This window comes from Peromyscus maniculatus, chromosome 2, assembly GCF_049852395.1.
Source record: "Peromyscus maniculatus bairdii isolate BWxNUB_F1_BW_parent chromosome 2, HU_Pman_BW_mat_3.1, whole genome shotgun sequence".
In the NCBI taxonomy this organism is placed as follows: domain Eukaryota; kingdom Metazoa; phylum Chordata; class Mammalia; order Rodentia; family Cricetidae; genus Peromyscus; species Peromyscus maniculatus.
In genome coordinates, this window is record NC_134853.1 from 153,049,952 (window position 1) to 153,068,261 (window position 18,310).

Genomic DNA, 18,310 nt, shown 5'->3' on the forward strand with positions numbered 1-18,310 from the left:
ACCACCCAGCTTTAAACAATTTTTTAATTATTTCTAAAATTTACACCAGGCTGTGGTGCACACCTGTAATCCCAGCACTCAGGAGGCAGAGGCAGGTGCATCTCCGTGAGTTTGAGGCCAGCTTGGGCTGCAGAGCAAGTTCCAGGAAAGGCTCAAAGCTACACAGAAAAACCCTGTCTCAAAAAAACAAAACAAAACAGAACAGAACAAAAAACAAAAATATTGTTTAAAATCTAAGGGTTGAGGACAAAGCTCAGTGGTAGAGGGCCAGCCTGGAAAACAGAGACCCTGTCTCGAATCAGAGAGGACTAGTAATACCGCTCAACTGTAGAGACTTTGCATGAGGCCCTACATTCAGTCCCCAGTAGGTGCAGAGTGAGTAAGTGAATAGGAATAGCCCTCCACTGATAACATATTCTGGGGGGCTTCACATAAGTCATTAAATTTATACATATGAAAATTTATATAAAATGATGTGTATGACAGCTTATAAGAAATATACACCTGGGGCTGGAGAGATTGTTCACTGGTCCTTCTAGAAGACCTGAGTTCGATTTCCAGCACCCACATTGGATGGCTCACAATCTCCCACTACAGCTCCAGGGGCACTATGCCTCTGAAGGAAGCATCACTTACATGCATGCCCCCTCATAAACATAATTACACATAATAGTAACAAACTAATTTTGCTTTAAACTCACAGAAATCTGTCTGCCTCTGACTCTCAAGTGTTGGTATTAACACCCTTCCACCATGCTAGATAAGCACTCAATCAAACGAGCTACATCCTCACCCCTTGATTACAATTTTTATTACATGTTTTCAAAAATCTTCCATATAGTGGCTCCGTTACTCTTACAGGCCAATTAGTGGCGACCTCGAGTGTCAGGTAACCACTAGGTCAGCGATGGGGCAAAGGGGTTTGGAGTGGGGTCCAGACCCTGCCTCCACTGCTTCCTTTGTGGGAGGGGAGGCTCCGGGCAGTCAAACTGTGCAGTCTGGGACTGGTGAGATGGCTTAGCGGTTAAGAACACTGGCTGCTCTTGCAGTGGACCCTGGTTTGATCCCAGCACCCACACGGCATCTCACAAGAACCTATGAACTCTTATCTCCATCCAGGGGATCTGACTGTTCTGTCTGTCCTCCGCATACACCTGCACTGACCCACAAGTAGACGCGCGCGCACACACACACACACACACACACACACACACACACACCTATATAATTTGAAAAAATGATATATATATATGAAAAATGTGCAGTCCTGCCAAACCAAACGCGGTGGTAACCCACGCACGCAGAGGGCTTTCTGGACCTCTGCTCCGGGGTTCGCACACAGGAATGGATAGGAAGGCGGGAAGAGGAGAGCAGCGCCGGGGAAACGCCCCGATCGATCGCTCTAGCGCACTGGGCGTGGTCAGAGGCGGGGCCTACGTCATGACGGTCGCGGCGGGGCCCCGCCTCCCGCAGCGGCGCGAGATCCGAACGCGCGTCGGCGCCAACGGCGGCTGCAGGGGCGCGCGGATCGCCGCCGTCATGAGACGTAGAAGGCCCGAGAAGGAGGAGGAGAAGGAGGCGTGTGGCGTGTGGCTGGACGCGGCGGCGCTGAAGAGGCGGAAGGTGCAGGTGGGACGCCGTGGCTGAGGCGACGCGCGGGCTTTGGGGGCGCCCGAGAGGAGGGGGCCGGGATGGAGGGAGGTGGCTTCGGGCGACGGCTGCGCGCGGCCTAAGTCGTGCTGGGCATCCTGGGAGAGGCTCAACCACGGGTCACCCGCAGGGTGTGTTCTCCCCAGCCTGCCACGACCCGCAGCTCTGGGGGGACATCGGAAATGGAGGGTGGGGATCTGGCCCAGCAGTAAGTGGGCATCCCCGGGGTGCTGGAGACCGCCATAGGCATTTCATGTGCGTCGGCGGTGGCATCGGTCCTGTGACCGGTGAAGGAGGGATGAGTGATCCGGGCTCACCCAGTCAGGTCATTACCAACAAGTGTGAGATAATTGTTGGTTTAGCATTTTATGCTGGCCATTGTGCTTAGGGTTTCGGGTAATGTCACTTTTTTTGGTACAGCCATATGATAGCACCAGTCCATTTAACTAGGCAGAACATGGTATGTCTCCATAAGTAGTTTCAAGAGAAATGTGTGTGTTTTTTGTTTTGTTTTTTTTTTGTTTGTTTGTGTGTTCAGAAAGACTACTACTACTGATTTGGGACTATTAAGGCAGATTGAACCGAACAGGCAGAGATTTGAGATTTGAATAGTTTGATTAGCAAGCTCAAGACAGGCTGCTAACCATTTTTGCTGATGAAAATGGAAGTTTTTGTTTGTTTGTTTGTTTTGAGCCAGGGTGTATTATGTAGCTCTGACTATTCTGGAACTCAGCAACTTGTAACTATGTAGAGCAGGCTGGCCTTGAACTCACAGAGAGCCACCTGTCTGCCTTGGAGTGCTAGAATTAGTGTGTGCCACCATGCTCAGCTGGAAAAAAATTGAGGATTCTTAAGATCATTATACAAGTCATCCCCCCACCCCTGACAGGGTTTCTCTGTGTAGCCCTGTCTATCCTGGACCTTCCTCTGTAGACCAGGCTGGCCTTGAATTCAGAGATCCAGCTCCCTTTGCTGGGATTAAAAGCCACCACTGCCTGGTTGGAGTCATTTTTTGAGGGCTAACAAATGATCACTATTTTTTCCCTCTTAAGAATATTTTTGGAATAGGTAATATATTGATGTGCTCTGTAATTTCAACAGATAGTGCATACAATGAGACATTCTCCTGTCTTTGCCTGGAATTATTATGGTTTTCCAGGGATATTCCATTTATGCAACAAGCAAATCCAATTTTTCCCCCTATTTACAAATAGTAGTGTGCTATGCATTGTTTAGCAATGTGTGTGTGTGTGTGTGTGTGTGTGTGTAGATATTTTATTAATTATGTGCTCATGTGTGGGGTACGTGCACATGAATGCGAGTGCTCACAGAGATTAGAGGTGTGAGATCCCCTGGACCTGGGGTCACAGGCAATTAAGTTGTAAGCCACTTGATGTGGATGCTGGGAATTGAATTTAGGTCCTCATGAAGAGCAGTATGTGCTCTTAACCACTGAGCCATTTCTCTAGCCCGTGTGTGTGTGTGTGTGTGTGTGTGTGTGTGTGTGTGTGTGTGTGTGTGTTTAGGATTTAAAATTTTTTATTTATGCATACATGTCTGTATGGGTGACCTTGGAGGCAAACTGGAGGTACAGACAGTTGTGAGCTGCCTGATGTGGGTGCTGGGAACTGAACCTGGGTCCTCTGGGAGAGCAGCAAGCTCTCTTAACCACTGAGCCATGTCTCCAGCCTGCAACTTGTAATTACTTCTTGCCTCATGAATTATGTTTTCATAGCGCTGCCTTCACGCCTTTGTGATGTTACACATAGAGAATGCCTTCACTGTATGCAGAACTAGTACTTCAGTCAACCCAGGCTGCCATAACAAAATACCGTGGACTAGATGGGTTAAACAACGGGATTGGTTTTCTCAGTTCTAAGGACTGCAGATCTTGAGATCAGGGTGTCATCATATTACTGTCTGGTGAGGATTCTTGCCAACAGTGTGCTTAGATGACATTGTGGTGGATGCCTGTGGGTGCATGTGTGGAGAAAGAGATAGCAGGCTTTCTAGGGGCGTCAGAGGCCCCCTCGACCTCATCCAATACTAATCACCTCCCAAGGGCTCCATCTTCCAGTACCATCTCATTGGGAGTTAATGTTTCAATATATGAACTCCATGTGACCAGTGTCCATAGCAGTGTGTGTGTGTGTGTGTCTGTCTGTCTGTCCATTTTTGTCTGTCTATGTCTGGTGTGTCTATCTGTATCTTTTCAATAATCCCTAATGAAAAATTGTCTTCCATCTTTTGCTGTTTAAAACAGCTTCTGAGCTCGGTTTGATGGCATGTGGCTCAGAAGCGGAGGCATGTTGGAGGCCATCTTGGTACGGATGATTTCCAGGTCAGCTGGGACTGGACTGGGAGACTGTCCTGGGAAACAACAAAACAAGCAGGAAGCTCAAAAGCCATTTCTGTGACGAGTGTTTACAACCTTCTCCCTCACCTCACCATATGTATCTGTTCTTTGGGATCCTGTGTAATTATTACTATTTTTGTTTGTTTTCTTTCTGTGTAGCCCAGATTGGTCTGGAGCTCACTATGTAGACCAGGCTGGCCTTGAACTCTTCTTGATCCTGCCTCCCTCCTGCTGAGATGACAGTGTATGCCACACTGGGCCCTTTGTAATATTTAAAGAAAACAATAAATGCTAGTGTTTCTCTGGGTTCTGGGAGCCTCTCCAGAGCAAGTTACCGTGGTTTGTGGATTAGAATGCCTAGCACAGATAAACGACCCTGGGTTTGGGATTGGCATCTCAAGGGGACTGACTCAGCCTGTGGGATCTAATGGTGTCAGAATGAATCGAGTTAGCTGGGTTTTGCTGCCTGGATTGTTTGCTAGGCTGTGAGGAAAACGCCCACATACTAGTGTTGGATATGATTTTTCCTGCTATATTCTCATAAAACGCTTCAAATGCCAGAGAAGAGCCCCACAGCATCTCTTTTAACAAAATGTGGAAACCTGCCTCTTCCAGAGTAGCTGTCAGAGAGGCACACAGGGTATAGCTGCTGGCCAGTGCTTTGGAAAACCTGCCTCTCCCTCGTGGGCTTTGAACAAAACTGTCATTTTGGAGAGAATGGAGGTAGCATATGGTTCAGCATGTATTCGGAGGGGGTTTGTATCTTATCTGTTCTCGCTACCACAGGCTTGCTGTGTGGCCTCACCACCTAGGTTTTGGTATAGCAGATAGTGGTCGTTTTCTTTTTTCTTTTTTTTTTTTTTTTTTGGTTTTTCGAGACAGGGTTTCTCTGCGTAGCTTTGCGCCTTTCCTGGAGCTCACTTGGTAGCCCAGGCTGGCCTCGAACTCACGGAGATCCGCCTGGCTCTGCCTCCCGAGTGCTGGGATTAAAGCCGTGCGCCACCACCGCCCGGCTCTCTTTTTTCAATTTAAAAAAATATTTAGCACAGGCCTCTAACCCTAGCATTTAGGAAATGGGGATCGGGAAAATCAAGAGTTCAAGGCCACTGGGCTACATGACAGACACCCCTCCCCATACATACTTATAAAAATAAAACCAAATAATACTGAATTGTTTTAAAAACAAAAGGCCTCATTGGTGGTAGCTACAGTTAACAGGTTAGTATCCTTCAAGACTTATGTGTATATAAGTTATGTCCCCTAGTGTAGTGGGTGTTTGAAACCTCAGTTCCGAACCCTATATATGCTGTATTTTTTCCTGTAGATATATACCTGTGATAAAGTGTTTGTTTACTTATTAAGATTTTTGTTTGTTTGTTTTTTGAGACAGTCTCCCTATATAGCCCTGGCTGTTCTGAAACTCACTGTAGACCAGGCTGGCTTCAAATTCACAGAGCTCTGCTCACCTCTGTCTCTTGTGCTGGGATTTTTATTTTGAGACAGGGTTTCATTGTAGTCTTGGCTGCCTGGAACTCACTATGTAGATCAGGCTGGTCTTTCCCAAGTACTGGAATCAAAAGTGTGTGCACTATGAAGGGCAAGATTTATTATTTTCTAGTTATGTGTAGGTGTGCGTGTCTGTGTTGGGGTGTGCACATGAATGCAGATACCCTTGGAGGCCACAGATCCCCTGGAACTGGAGTCAAAGGCAGTTGTGAACTGCCTGGTGTAGGTACTAGAACCAAACTCAGGTTATCTGGAAGACCAGCCAGCACTCTTGACTACTGAGGCATCTCTACAGCCCTTATTGAGATGGGGTCTCATGTAGTGCAGGTTGGCCTTGAGTCATACGAGGTCAAGGATGACCTGAACTTCTGATCTGTACCTCCTGGGTGCTGGATTTTAGACACGTGCCATTATGCCCAGTACTATATGGTCCTAGAGATCAAATTCAATGCTTTTTTTGTTTGTTTGTTTGTTTTTCAAGACAGGGTTTCTTTGTGTAGTTTTGGTGCCTGTCCTGGATCTCGCTCTGTAGATCAGGCTGGCCTCGAACTCACAGAGATCTGCCTGGCTCTGCCTCCCGAGTGCTAGGATTAAAGGGATGCCCACCACTGCCCGGCCAGATTCAGTGCTTTATGCATGCTAGATTAGCACTCTATCAACTGAACTACATCCGTAGCCCTCAAGTTTTAACCTTATAAAGAACAATAATAAAACAGGGTAATTTTAACAATATACTGTTATAAAAGTTATGCAAATGTGGTCTCTTTCACCTATCGTAGGGAGAGTAGAATATATAGTGTAAATACGCTGGTTAAAGATGATTTAATCCTGCTGGAGTAGGATGGTGTAGGAATTTACCACTCTACTCTACAGATTAAAACTTAAAATGGTTTGTTTCTGTAATTTCCATTAATGTGTTAGACTTGAGTTGCTATGGGGAACGGAGAGAACAGGAAGCAAAACCAAGGGAGATTTCCTCACACTGGTTACAGCTGCTCACATCCACTAAATTCAGAGAGCTTTCCACATAAAACCTACAAGTTTAGTTTAGTTTGAACTATGTGACAGTTCAAAAGGCTAATTTATATCAATTTTAAGTTTTATAGCTTACCTATGCTTCTTCTATATAAAAACATTGAAAAATATGCCATTCCCTCACCCCCAGTGCTAGGGATTGGATCTAGGGTCTTGTACATGCCAGGTAAGTGCTCTGCCACTAAGCTACTTCCCAGCCTTTTTATCTTTTGTACTTTGTAGGCATATGTGTATGTATGATTGAATGTGTGCATGTGAACACACCCTAGTGAGCCCTAGGGGGAAAAGTTTTTTACTACACTTTAGAGAGGTAACACAAATTGAAGATGATTAATAGATTTGTTATCTCCATTGTGTTACATGTCATTATAATTAAAGGACACAATCAGGAGAAATGGAACTGTGAACATACCAGAAATCTTTGGACTGAGCCTCACTGTGTCTAATCCTCTTGCGTGGAATGCAAGCCCTCTCTCTACCACCTACTATATCCTCAGCTCTGTCCCCACCCCCTTAAGACAAGGTCCCACTATGTTCCCAAACTCCAAATCCTCCAGCCTCAGCTTCCCACATACTGGGATTGTGACAGACAGTATGCCCCAATGCCTAGTTGATAGTCCTATTTCTTCCCATTTTTTGTTTGTCTTTTCCTCAATTTCATTTGTGATTCCTTCTATATAAGCCTCTACCCTCTTCATGATGTTATTCATAAGGCTGGTTTCTTCTGCCTCTTCCATTTTTTGATGTTCAGGTCTAGCTGTTGGAGGCGGGCTAGGTTCTGGTGATGCTGTATTGCTCTTCATTTTGTTGTATGTACTTCTGCCTTGATGTCTGCCCATCTCCTTGTGGATTCGTTCTTGGTCTTATCAGCGCACTTGGTCCAGACAGAGCTGACAGATTCAGGAAGCCTCTCTCGTCCAGATGGGAGCTCCGGGGCGGGATGGGAGCTCTTGTCCAGATGGGAGGTCCGGGGCAGGATGGGAGCTGGGGGCTGGTCTCTAAGTCTCAGGAAGTGGCTGAGGTCTCCGGCGGATGGGCATGGGGGCAGGGCATGGAGATTGCAGGGTCTGCTGGGGGTCTTTACCCTGTCTCCCACATGAGCCAGAATGACCATTTGCTCAGTTAGATTTAATCCACACCCCCATACAACCAGAAGCTCCTTTAAGTCTCGTGAGCACTGTTTGGATGTGTATATGCTCTGTCTGCTGCAGCCATATTGACCTTGCTGTTCTTCAGGTACCTCTGCCTGGTGCTTTGCACATCTCTGCTCCAGTGTGGAGGGGTTAGAAAGTTCCATTGCTCTATTCTGTGTGAGCTCAGATCAGTGAGTTCTCCCTTAGTCACACACTCCCTCACCATCTTATCATAACACTGTCCATCAGGCATACAATACACCATATTTAACTTGACCATTTGTTGTATTTCTCTTCGTTAAAATCAAAGTCCATCAGGTAGTCTTTCAACAGTTCTACTCAGTCTGCTGAGTGAATGGACAAATCTCTTACAGCTTAGCTTTCTCTGCTACTGTTCTGGTGTCTTACTCTCTCACTCTGAGGGATGAGTAGGAGGACTTGGAGCTCTTTTGGGTAAAGATAGGCTGGAGATCTGCAGGGAAGTGGCTGTGGAAGTGTTTTACACCCCTCTTTTCTGATACTGCCTCATTTCTTTTTAATAACGAAGAATAGCTTATTTCATTAAATGGAAGGGCTTAACAGTAATGGAGCTCAAGATGGCAGTACCTGTGGGATCTACACCTTTAGCTTGGCAAATGTAAGATTGTAATCAAATCTTATGCTTTATGTCATCCTGGCATCCATTTTAGTTAGATGTTACATTTTCTTGTACCAGAAGCTGAGGTCATTGACTCTATAACAGTTTTCAAGTCTGTACCCTAACCTGGAACTCCTGAGTTCCCCAGTGTGGTCAGTCTGGTTTTCTGCCCTGTACAGCTGTTTGCTGGTGACCAGTTCCCTGAGGGACAGCCGTATGTGGTCTGTCTGACTGACTGGCTTTGCTGCTTTTCCCTACCTGACACTGACTGGGTACTAACCATACCACCTCCTAGAACTCACATCTACTTGTTTTAAGCCCAGCAATTGAAACTCTCCCAGGAAAATGTGTTTGAAAAATGTCCTGGACTCGTGCATTGACCCCATGAGTCCTTCTCTGTTCACCCATACCTAGCAAAGAATAAAGTCAACCCCCGCCCCACCCCCATGCTATGCTGGCAGACCTCCAACTTGCTTGCTGTATTGCTGAGGTTGACCTTGAACTGATGATCCTTCTGTCTACCTCCCAAGTTCTGGAGTTACAGGCATGTACCACCATGCCTGGCTCATAGGCAGGCTTACTTCAGCAGTACAAAGTACACATAGAGGCTGTCTTTATTTTGCGATAGGAGAATAAGCCAACGAACTTTGTACTGAGTCCCTCTCTGTTCTCAGACTCTTTAACATTCCACTGAGGGGTTCAGTAGATCCCCGGGGCACAGGTATTCTAAGACAGCTGTGACTGACAGTGTCATTGTTTGTGACAGCACTTTGACTCTCCTTTAGTGCCTACCAAAGAGGACTGTAGTCAGAAGGTTTCTCCAGCCTCACCCAGCCCTGCAGACCCACAGCCCACTTATAAAATAATCACTCAGAGGCTTAATATTATTTACAAACTGGATGGCCTATGGCAGGCCTATGGCTAGCTAGCTCTTACATCTTAAATTAACCCATTTCTATTCATCTATGTTTTGCCATGTGTTCTGTGGCTTTACTGGTCTGCTGGCATGCTGTTCCTTGGGCGGCAGGCTGGCGTCTCTCTCCAGACTTCACCTTTCTCTTTGCTGTCTCTCCCCTTGGATTTCCCACCTGCCTCTAAGCTGCCTTGCCATAGGCCAATGCAGCTTATTTATTAACCAATGGGAACAACATATATTCACAGCGTACAGAAAGACATCCCCAGACTTCCCCTTTTCTGTCTAATCAAAAAGGAAGGTTTTAACATAGTAAAATTATATATAACAGTTATCAAGCAAGAATTATAGTTACAACATCTAGTCTATTTGTATTTGGTAAAATTAAAGAAAATATTTTATCATCTATCCTATACTTGTGAGTCTAAAGTTTCGTATCTAATTTATCTTTTTTTTAAAAAAATATTTATTATGTATACAGTATTCTGCCTGCATGTATGCCTGCAGGCCAGAAGAGGGCGCCAGATCTCATTACAGATGGTTGTGAGCCACCATGTGGTTGCTGGGAATTGAATTCAGGACCTCTGGAAGAGCAGCCAGTGCTCTTAACCTCTGAGCCATCTCTCTAGCCCCTAATTTATCTTTTATCATAACCAACAAAACACATTGGGTGCCAGATGTTACACAAATTGCTAAACAGTCTTATTAATTAAAACAAACAAACAAAAAAACCAGAGCCAGATATTTGGGTGAACGTTGAAAGATCAGAAAAACAGAACAAGCCACAGCCAACCTCACCTCGCCAACTCCTCAGCTGATCCTGTTTCCTCAGACTGAAAGCCTCTGAGTCCTCACCAGGCAGAGATCTCAGCTGAAGTGCTTAACAGCCTCTAGTTCCTGGTCCTCATGCCTTATATACCTTTCTGCTTCCTGCCATCACTTCCTGGGAGTAAAGGCGTGAGTGCTTCCCAAGCAAAGACATGAGACCTCAAGTGCTGGGATTAAAGGTGTGTGCCACCACGCCTGACTTCTATGTCTAATTTGGTGGCTGGCTCTGTTCTCTGATCCCCAGATAAGTTTTATTGGGGTGCACAAAATAAAATATCACATGACTGGTGCTTTGAATGAGAAATCCCCATAATCTTGGCCATTTGAACCCTTGGTCCCCAGTTGGTGGTGCTGTTTGGGGAGGCTTAGGAGCTGTGGCCTGATTAGAGGAAGTGTGTCAGTGGAGGCAGGCTTTGAGAGTGTAAAGACTTGTGCCGTTTCTAGCTGCGCTCGCTGCCTCATGCTTGCCGTTCAAGATGGGATCCTTAGCTAGGCAGGGATCCTCCAGCTGCCATGCCTACTGCTTGCTGCCACACTTCTCCACGACAGACACCTAACCCTGGAATTGCAAACACACATTCCTGGAAGTTGCATTGGTCATGGTGTTTTAGCACAACATTAGAAAAGTAACTAATAATGACCAGCTTAGCAAAAAACTTTGTTTATTGCACTATGTCGTCCTGGCTGGCCTGGAACTCACTATGTAGACCAGGCTGGCCTTGAATTCAACAGAGCTTTGCCTGCTTCTGCCTGCTGAGTGCTGGACTCAAGGCCTGCACCACTGAGCCTGGCTGTAAAAAGCTTTATTCTCAAACGTCTCACCAATTGAGGACTTACAACTTTCTGACCTATAGCTTCCTGAAGAGTTTCTTTATAGGATTTAGTATATATGGAGTAACTATTTATTAATAGCTTGTTTTCTCTTCAAAGCTGTAAACTTTTCCAGGACAGAGTCTCTTTTGTTTGTTTGCACTTCAGTGTCTTGCATGTAGGTACTCAAATATCATTCACAATATTTTACATATTTAAGATGTGTGTGTTCCCATAAAATTGAAAGACCCATATGCCAGCGTGGGTGTCTTCAAATGTGTTGGCTAGGTTCCAGAGTGAGCATCTCCAGGGAGGAAGGCAGAAGTGCATGCATTCTAGTTTGGGGATTCAGTATTGGTCAAGATAATGACAGAATTTCTCACAAATTCAAGGTAAAGCAATAAGGCCCTCTCTCTTTCATGGAAAAATATGGTCACATCAGCAGGAGAACATATGACATGGAAACCGTGATTATTTTACCTGGGTTGTGGGAACTCCAGTGTCTTGTCCTTCTGTGAGCTCTGGGAATTGATCATTCAGCCTGAAGTTTCAGCGGGCCGTTTCCCTAATTCAAGTGAGTGTAGCTTGATCAGTAAATTGAAGGCATCTCTGTAGATGTCTGGAAGGCATCTCTGAACTGCAAATCCCATTTCAGCTTCCCCAATCTCAATCTCATGTTGACTTAGTTCATGAAGACAGCAGGACTCTGAACGTGGGTGCACACTGACCTGGAAAGTGCTCCCAAGCAGAAGGTGGGGGAACCTGCCATGCAGTGTTGGTGTTCTTTCCTGGCTTGTATTTTACTGCCGTGTTTTAGCATGCAAAGCTTAAGGTGTGTTTTTGGTTCATTTCCTGGTACTACCTTCATTCCTGCATCTCTTTCCTGGCCCAAACCCTCTGCTCTCAGTGTTTTCACTATCACACACATTTTATTACCCTTACTGCTTCTCTCAATCTTGTATTTTCTCCTCTCATAGGCCCCTTTCTAGTTTCCTGGAATTTACACCCTCTCACTCCCCACATAGATATTTGTACAAATTAGAACTTGAGTCCGCATTCATGAGAGTATAGCAGTATTTGTATTCTGAGGCTTTGTTAATTCACAATGTAAGTTTCCCAGTACCATCCATTTCCTTGAAAATTGCATAATTTCATTTTCTTTAAGGTTGAAGAATGCTGTTATGCATGTATACCACATTTTCATTACCTGTTCTCATCTGTTGGTGGACATCTGGATTGATTCCCTCTCCCTGGTGTTGGGAATAGAGCAGCAACAAACATGGATGAACAAGTATCTCTGCAGTAGGTTCTAACCTTGGGGCACATGCCCAGGAGTAGAAGAGGAGGGCCATATGCTCCAGTTAGTATTTTTTGGCATCTTTATTTAAAAAAATCTAGTGGCTGTAGCTGCATGGGTTAATGTTAGGTCTTTTATTCTGGTCTGATGATCTACATGTGTATATTTGTGCAAGTGCCATGCTGTTTAGTACTACAGCTCTGAAGCATTACTTAGAATTGGGTATGGATTCTTCTGCATTCTTTTTGCTCAGGATTGCTGTAGCTATCCAAAGTCTTTAGTGCTTCCAAATGAATTTTAAGGTTGTTTTTTCTTATTTCTGTGAAGAATGATGTTGGTGTTTTGATAGCGGTGGCACGGGATCTGTAGATTGTTTTGGTAAGTTTCCGGTGGGTTAATTGTGGCTCACAGTTGGAAGGGTAGTACCTTGTGGTGGTCTAATCTTGGTGGTAGCAGTTTGAAGCAGTTGGTCACTGCGTCTGCAGTCGGTAGTGCAGAATGACTGCTGGTGACCAGCCAGCTTTCTCCCTTTTCTGCATGGCGCTGCCTACTTCAAGAGCAAGTCTTCCTACATCAGTTAATTTAAGATAATCTTGTACAGGCATGGCCAGAAGCCAACCTAATCTAGGTAACTCCTTCTGGGTGCATCCAGAAGCTTGCCTCCTTGACAGTATTAATGACCAAGGTAAGATAACCACTTTCACAGTATCAGTTCTTCCAATTCATGAACATGGGAGATCTTTTCTGAGTGTTTTATTAAAGTTTCCATTATAATTATAGAGATCTTTCAGTTATTTGGTTAAGTTTATTCCAAGGTATTCTTTTCTTTTTCTCTCTCTCTCTTTTTTTTTTTTTTTTTTTTTTTGCTCTTTCGAGACAGGGTTTCTCTGTGTAGCTTGTGGTGCCTGTCCTGGATCTCACTCTGCAGACCAGGCTGGTCTTGAACTCACAGAGATCTGCTTACCTCTGCCTCCTGAGTGCTGGAATTAAAGGTGAGCACCACTGCTGCCCGGCGGTATTCTTTTTTGAGGTAACTTTGAATGTGATTTCTTCCTTGGCATGTTTTTTATTGGTATACAGGAAGGCTACAAGTGTATTTATGCTATTGTATCTTGTGTTAGAGCCTGCCGGAGTCAGCTGGGTAGAGGCGTGCAGATTGTAGAGACAATAAAGAAGACAGAACAGAGTCGAGAGGATTGCCAATCAATGCCGGACAGTCCCGAGTTTATTTCACAGTCACCTTATACAGTCTTGAAGGACAGAGGTAGAACAGTGCACAGCACAGGCATTCAACCACTATCTGTCCTGCCTTGCGTCAAGGAACAGGCAGTTCCATTTTCTATCTCAGTGTACCTCCGGCTGGCATCAGCAGCCTGTGTCTAGCTAGAGAGTGTGTTCCTTCCTGTGGACTAATCAGGACTTTCTCACAGCCTTGGAGCAAGCAAGCTTGAACTCTATTAACTCAGAATAGACTTCAAACTGGGAAATTGAGTCAGTTGTGGGCTCCCATAATCTTGCCACCTTGCTGAACGTGTTTCTCAGTTCTTAAGGTTTTCTGGTAGTGTGTGGGGACTCTATATATGTAATCATCATTTACAAACAGGGATGCTTTGATGTTTCCTATTTGTATCCCTTCCATTTGCTTCTCTTATTCTCAGCTAAGACTGCTAGCACTGGTTCAGAGTAGAGAAAGCAGACACCTTTGACTTGCTCCTGATTTTAGTGAATGCTTCGAGTTTTTCCTTATGTAACACAATGCTGGCTATAGGTTTGTCATGTTGCCTTTATGTTTCTTCAGGACTTTGACCATAAAGGGATGTTAGATTGATTTGAACCCAACCCATGTGGTTCTATGGCCATGCTCTGAACCATTAAGTGAATATTTGAAAACTATTGAAAAATGCCAGTGCAGAATTAATTATTTCTAAATATAAAGGAGAGTGCCTCATCTTTGGATACTTTGATAAAGACTCTTTGGTCAGCCTTACTGATAACTGTTGAAAATCGAAAAGACTGGGCTAGTTGGAATATGTGATTCCTGGAAGTAAGGATCCTCAAGATGGCAGGAAGTAGTGGGAGGTGATGTCCAGTACAAACTACCTAGAGAATAGGGTATGAGTTGGGCCCAAGGGTGAACTAATATGCTTCTAAGAGTCACTGGTGTGAATAGTAATAGGTTCAATTATTTTTCTCCCTCAGACACATTTAATCAAACCAGGCACCAAAATGCTGACATTGCTTCCTGGAGAGAGAATACCTAATATTTCTTTTACTCAAAGAAGAGGCACTCGGCAGATGAGTATTTCGTCCTTTGTCACTTTGCAACCAGGTATGGTGACCAGCCTGGGAATATTTCATTATCAGAGAACAAGTGTGTTCATTTCTCCGTGTTGAAACATTTATGAACGGTAGATGTTGCTTTGGAAAAGAAGTATATTATTATACATATGCTTTGCTGGTTCTGTTCTGCTCCATGTAATTTTAAATATTTGCATTCACCAATAGAGCAGTGAGGAAGGCCATACCTGAGAGCTCAGAGCAGGATGGAGCATGCAGAGCCAGGTGCAGGGGTGGACACTGGGGGAGTGGGCCCTCTCTTGGTGTCCCTCAGGATTGCCCTGTATAAACTGATGTGCACTATCCCTCCTCCTCCTCCAAATACTTTTATTTTACACAACAAGGAAAGCTCCCCCTACACCTCCTCAAAGAACCTCAACTTTCCCCAGTTACAAAATCTTGTGTATTTTATATACTCTGTTGAATTCTGAGAAAAACTGAGGGTTCTTACAGAACAGGTTCTGCAGTGTAACTTATTAGAGAAGGAAAAAATAAGTCTAACATTCTGCTTTTTAAAATTGTATCTTGATATAATTTGGGTGGATTGGAAATCTGTTTCATTCATCCTTAAGGGAGAACACTTAATGAAATGGACTAGCTAGACACTAGTTTGCTTTCAGATTTTAACTGGTTGATTTAGCATCCTAATATCTTCATTGGCGTTCCCATGAAAACTACATTTATTTCTATTATCAGAAAATTTTAAGTTTGATAGTTAATGATTTTTATGACCTTACAAAAATGTCTGCTGAGAATATTTCCTTAAGGATAATATTTGGGTATGTGGTTAGCTAGTGGCAGGATCATTGTTCAGTTGAAACTGTAGTAAATAAATTTAAAAAAAAAAAAAAAAGCAAAACTGTTTTGCTCTGTGTTAAAAACCATGTAACAAAAACTGAGTTGGAGAAGTTGGCTATGGTCTGACTGTAAACCAAACTTGACATATTAGGCAGAGATGGGTCACTGGAAGCATCCACATGTTTGAGTAGAGGAATATATGACTGAAGTTTTAGAGCATTCAGCAGAGAACAGCAAGATTGAAAACAGGACTATTAGCCATGAAGTTATTTAAAGAGTCTAGGGCTCGGGGCTGGAGAGATGGCTCAGAGGTTAAGAGCACTGGCTGCTCTTCCAGAGGTCCTGAGTTCAGTTCCCAGCAACCACATGGTGACTCACAACCATCTGTAATGAGATCTGGTGCCCTCTTCTGACCTGCAGTCATACATGCTGTATACATAGTAAATAAATAAATCTTAAAAAAAAAAAAAAAAGAGTCTAGGACTCTTCTGTACCTGGGAATAATAGCAGCTGATACTGGTTTCAGAAAACCCAACAAAATCTGGCTCAGGGCAATTTTTTAGTGTAATTATCTCTCGTTTCATTAGGAATGGCCAATGACCAGAAGAGCATTTTATCTCTCAAAGAAAATCAGATCAACCAAGAGTGCAAGAGAACCCAGCCAGACGGTTTGGTCCAGGGATTGGAGGATGATGGCTTGGTTTCACCTTTGGCCACTTCAACTCCTGCAGACATCCAGGAAGCTGGACACTCTCCTCCATCTTCCCAGATTTCTAGCCACCACGGTTTGGAAACGTCGTCTTTGACTATGATGTCTTTGCCCCAACCTGACACCCTGATGGGTGCTGGATCAAGTAAAGCCTCCCTGGCTTCTTCTTCTACCCAGTATGTGGAAAGTTCTTGCTTGCTGGACCAAAGAGAGGCCAGGAGGAAAAGGGAATGGATTCATGGATCTAAGACAAACTGTCCAGGCATGGGAAGCCACATCAGACCATCTAGGGGTAAATGCTGTCAGCCCTTGGACAAAGCTGAACTGGGAGGAAAGGGGTCTGCCAAGGAAAACAGGCAGGCTCCTGTGCCTCTTCAAACCTGGAGTAGGAAAAAGCCACCATCAGTGACAAAAAGCCCTTGTCTTTCTGTATTTTCCTGGGACAGTGAAAGGAATGACAGGGACTCCTGGAGTCAGCTTTTCACTGAGGATTCCCAAGGCCAGCAGGTCATCGCCCACAACACTAAAATGCCCTTTCAAGATGTAACCAATGTTAGGAATCAAGGCTCAGAGCAGTTTCCTGACAGCCCTCAGGCTCAGTGCCAAGATGGGCCTCCTGGGTTACACCTGCAGCCAAACCTGCTCTTTACCCAGGACTCTGAAGGTAACCAGGTTATCAGACACTAGTTCTAAATGTTTGTGTGGGTGTATCTTGAAGTGGCAGAGATGGAGGGAAGTAGGGTGGGGCTGGGTAAAGAGGATGGTTTAGGTGAGAGGCCATGTGGGATGAAGCAGTTGTCATTATGGAACATTGTTCTGCTCTCATGTAAATAAAGCAAGTAATGTGTGGTAGACATGCTTTTCCCTCAGTAAGCTGACTGGTGCATTCCATGAATGAATGATGAGGACTGCAACAGCAGGACAGCACTAACCACTCAACCATTTCTCAGCTCACAGAGTTACTCCTCTGTCCTTCAGAGGCCTGGCAGTTTTTGCTTCTTACAGAAAGTGCTCTTTTCACCTCTGACTGGACCACTCAAGCATAAGCTTGGGACCATTATTCCCAACTGCATTTTAAGAGACGCCTATTTCCTCAATCCAGGTGTGTGTAGCTGGTGGTGGGGGAGGTCAAATGGCAGGTGATCATTTTTTTTTTTAAATTTATTATGCATAGTGTTCTGTCTGCACATATTCGTATAGGCCAGAAGAGGGCACCAGATCTCATTACAGATGGTTGTGAGCCACCATGTGGTTGCTGGGAATTGAACTCAGGACCTCTGGAAGAGCAGCCAGTGCTCTTAACCGCTGAGCCATCTCTCCAGCCCACATTTCTTTCTTTTTTATTTTATTTTATTTTATTTTTTGTTTGTTTGTTTTTTCGAGACAGGGTTTCTCTGTGTAGCTTTGCGCCTTTCCTGGAGCTCACTTGGTAGCCCAGGCTGGCCTCGAACTCACAGAGATCTGCCTGGCTCTGCCTCCCGAGTGCTGGGACTAAAGGCGTGCGCCACCAACGCCCGGCTTCTTTCTTTTTTAATCGTTAACTATATACACTGTTTACCTGGGACTGGAGAGATGGCTCAGCTGTTAAGAGCATTTGCTACTCTTAGACCCACATTTAGTTCCCAGCACTCACATGACCTCAGACCCACATTTAGTTCCCAGCACCCACATGACCTCTGTAGGCACTGGGCACACATGTGCACGCAGACATGCAGGCAAAATACTCATACACATAAAATGAAATCAATTTTTAAAAAGTTGTTTGCTTTATCTTCCCCTTCCCAAATCTGAGCTATGTAATAACCTAACTTTTTTATTACTCTTCCACGAGAAAGAGGGAAGTTCCACTGGAAAGCTATGAATCCTGGTTAGTGTCTGGAAAGCTGGCTCTAGTGGTAATTCAGAAAGCCACCTTTTAGCTGGATATGACAACTTAGGAGACAGGATCCTCATCTGTTCAAGTTCAACTCAAAGCTCCATAGTGAGTACTGGACCGGTCTGAGCTTCAATGACATCTGCTCAGAGAAAAGGCAACAGTGCCGTGCGAGTGAGTGCAGGTACCACACAGAGGACAGCTTCCAGGAATGGAACTGTGCGGGTTCCATCAGGCTTGTGTGGCAAGCACTTTTCCCCCTTCTGAGACATTTTGGCAGCCCAAGTCACCTTTTTTTTTTTAAAGACAGGGTTTCTCTGTGTCACCCTGGCTGTCCTGGATCTCATTCTGTAGACCAGGCTGGCCTCGAACTCACAAGATCCACCTGCCTCTGCCTCCTGAGTGCTGGGATTAAAGGCGTGCACCAC

General features: G+C 44.7%; 1 protein-coding gene across 2 annotated transcripts; it reads left to right on the plus strand.

The window, feature by feature from the left end:
- Positions 1–77: 77 nt before the first annotated feature.
- Positions 78–16,861, plus strand: Aunip (aurora kinase A and ninein interacting protein). 2 transcript variants are annotated; one of them, XM_042272064.2, is made up of 3 exons: positions 78–1,623; positions 14,365–14,494; positions 15,888–16,861. In XM_042272064.2, exons 1-3 carry the CDS (start codon positions 1,258–1,260, stop codon positions 16,694–16,696), a joined length of 1,305 nt encoding a protein of 434 aa, XP_042127998.1. In that variant the 5' UTR covers positions 78–1,257; the 3' UTR covers positions 16,697–16,861. The 2 variants fall into 2 exon arrangements, with proteins under 2 accessions (XP_042127998.1, XP_006975760.3); XM_006975698.4 differs by having other exon boundaries at positions 80–1,629.
- Positions 16,862–18,310: the final 1,449 nt, after the last annotated feature.

Bases quoted from the DNA above. Each gene is read 5' to 3' on its own strand.
- Aunip (XM_006975698.4), top strand. From the start codon at position 1,258: ATGTGCAGTCCTGCCAAACCAAACGCGGTGGTAACCCACGCACGCAGA. The intron at 1,630-14,364 runs GTGGGACGCCGT...TTTCTCCCTCAG, and splicing joins TGAAGAGGCGGAAGGTGCAG to ACACATTTAATCAAACCAGG. The intron at 14,495-15,887 runs GTATGGTGACCA...TCGTTTCATTAG, and splicing joins CTTTGTCACTTTGCAACCAG to GAATGGCCAATGACCAGAAG.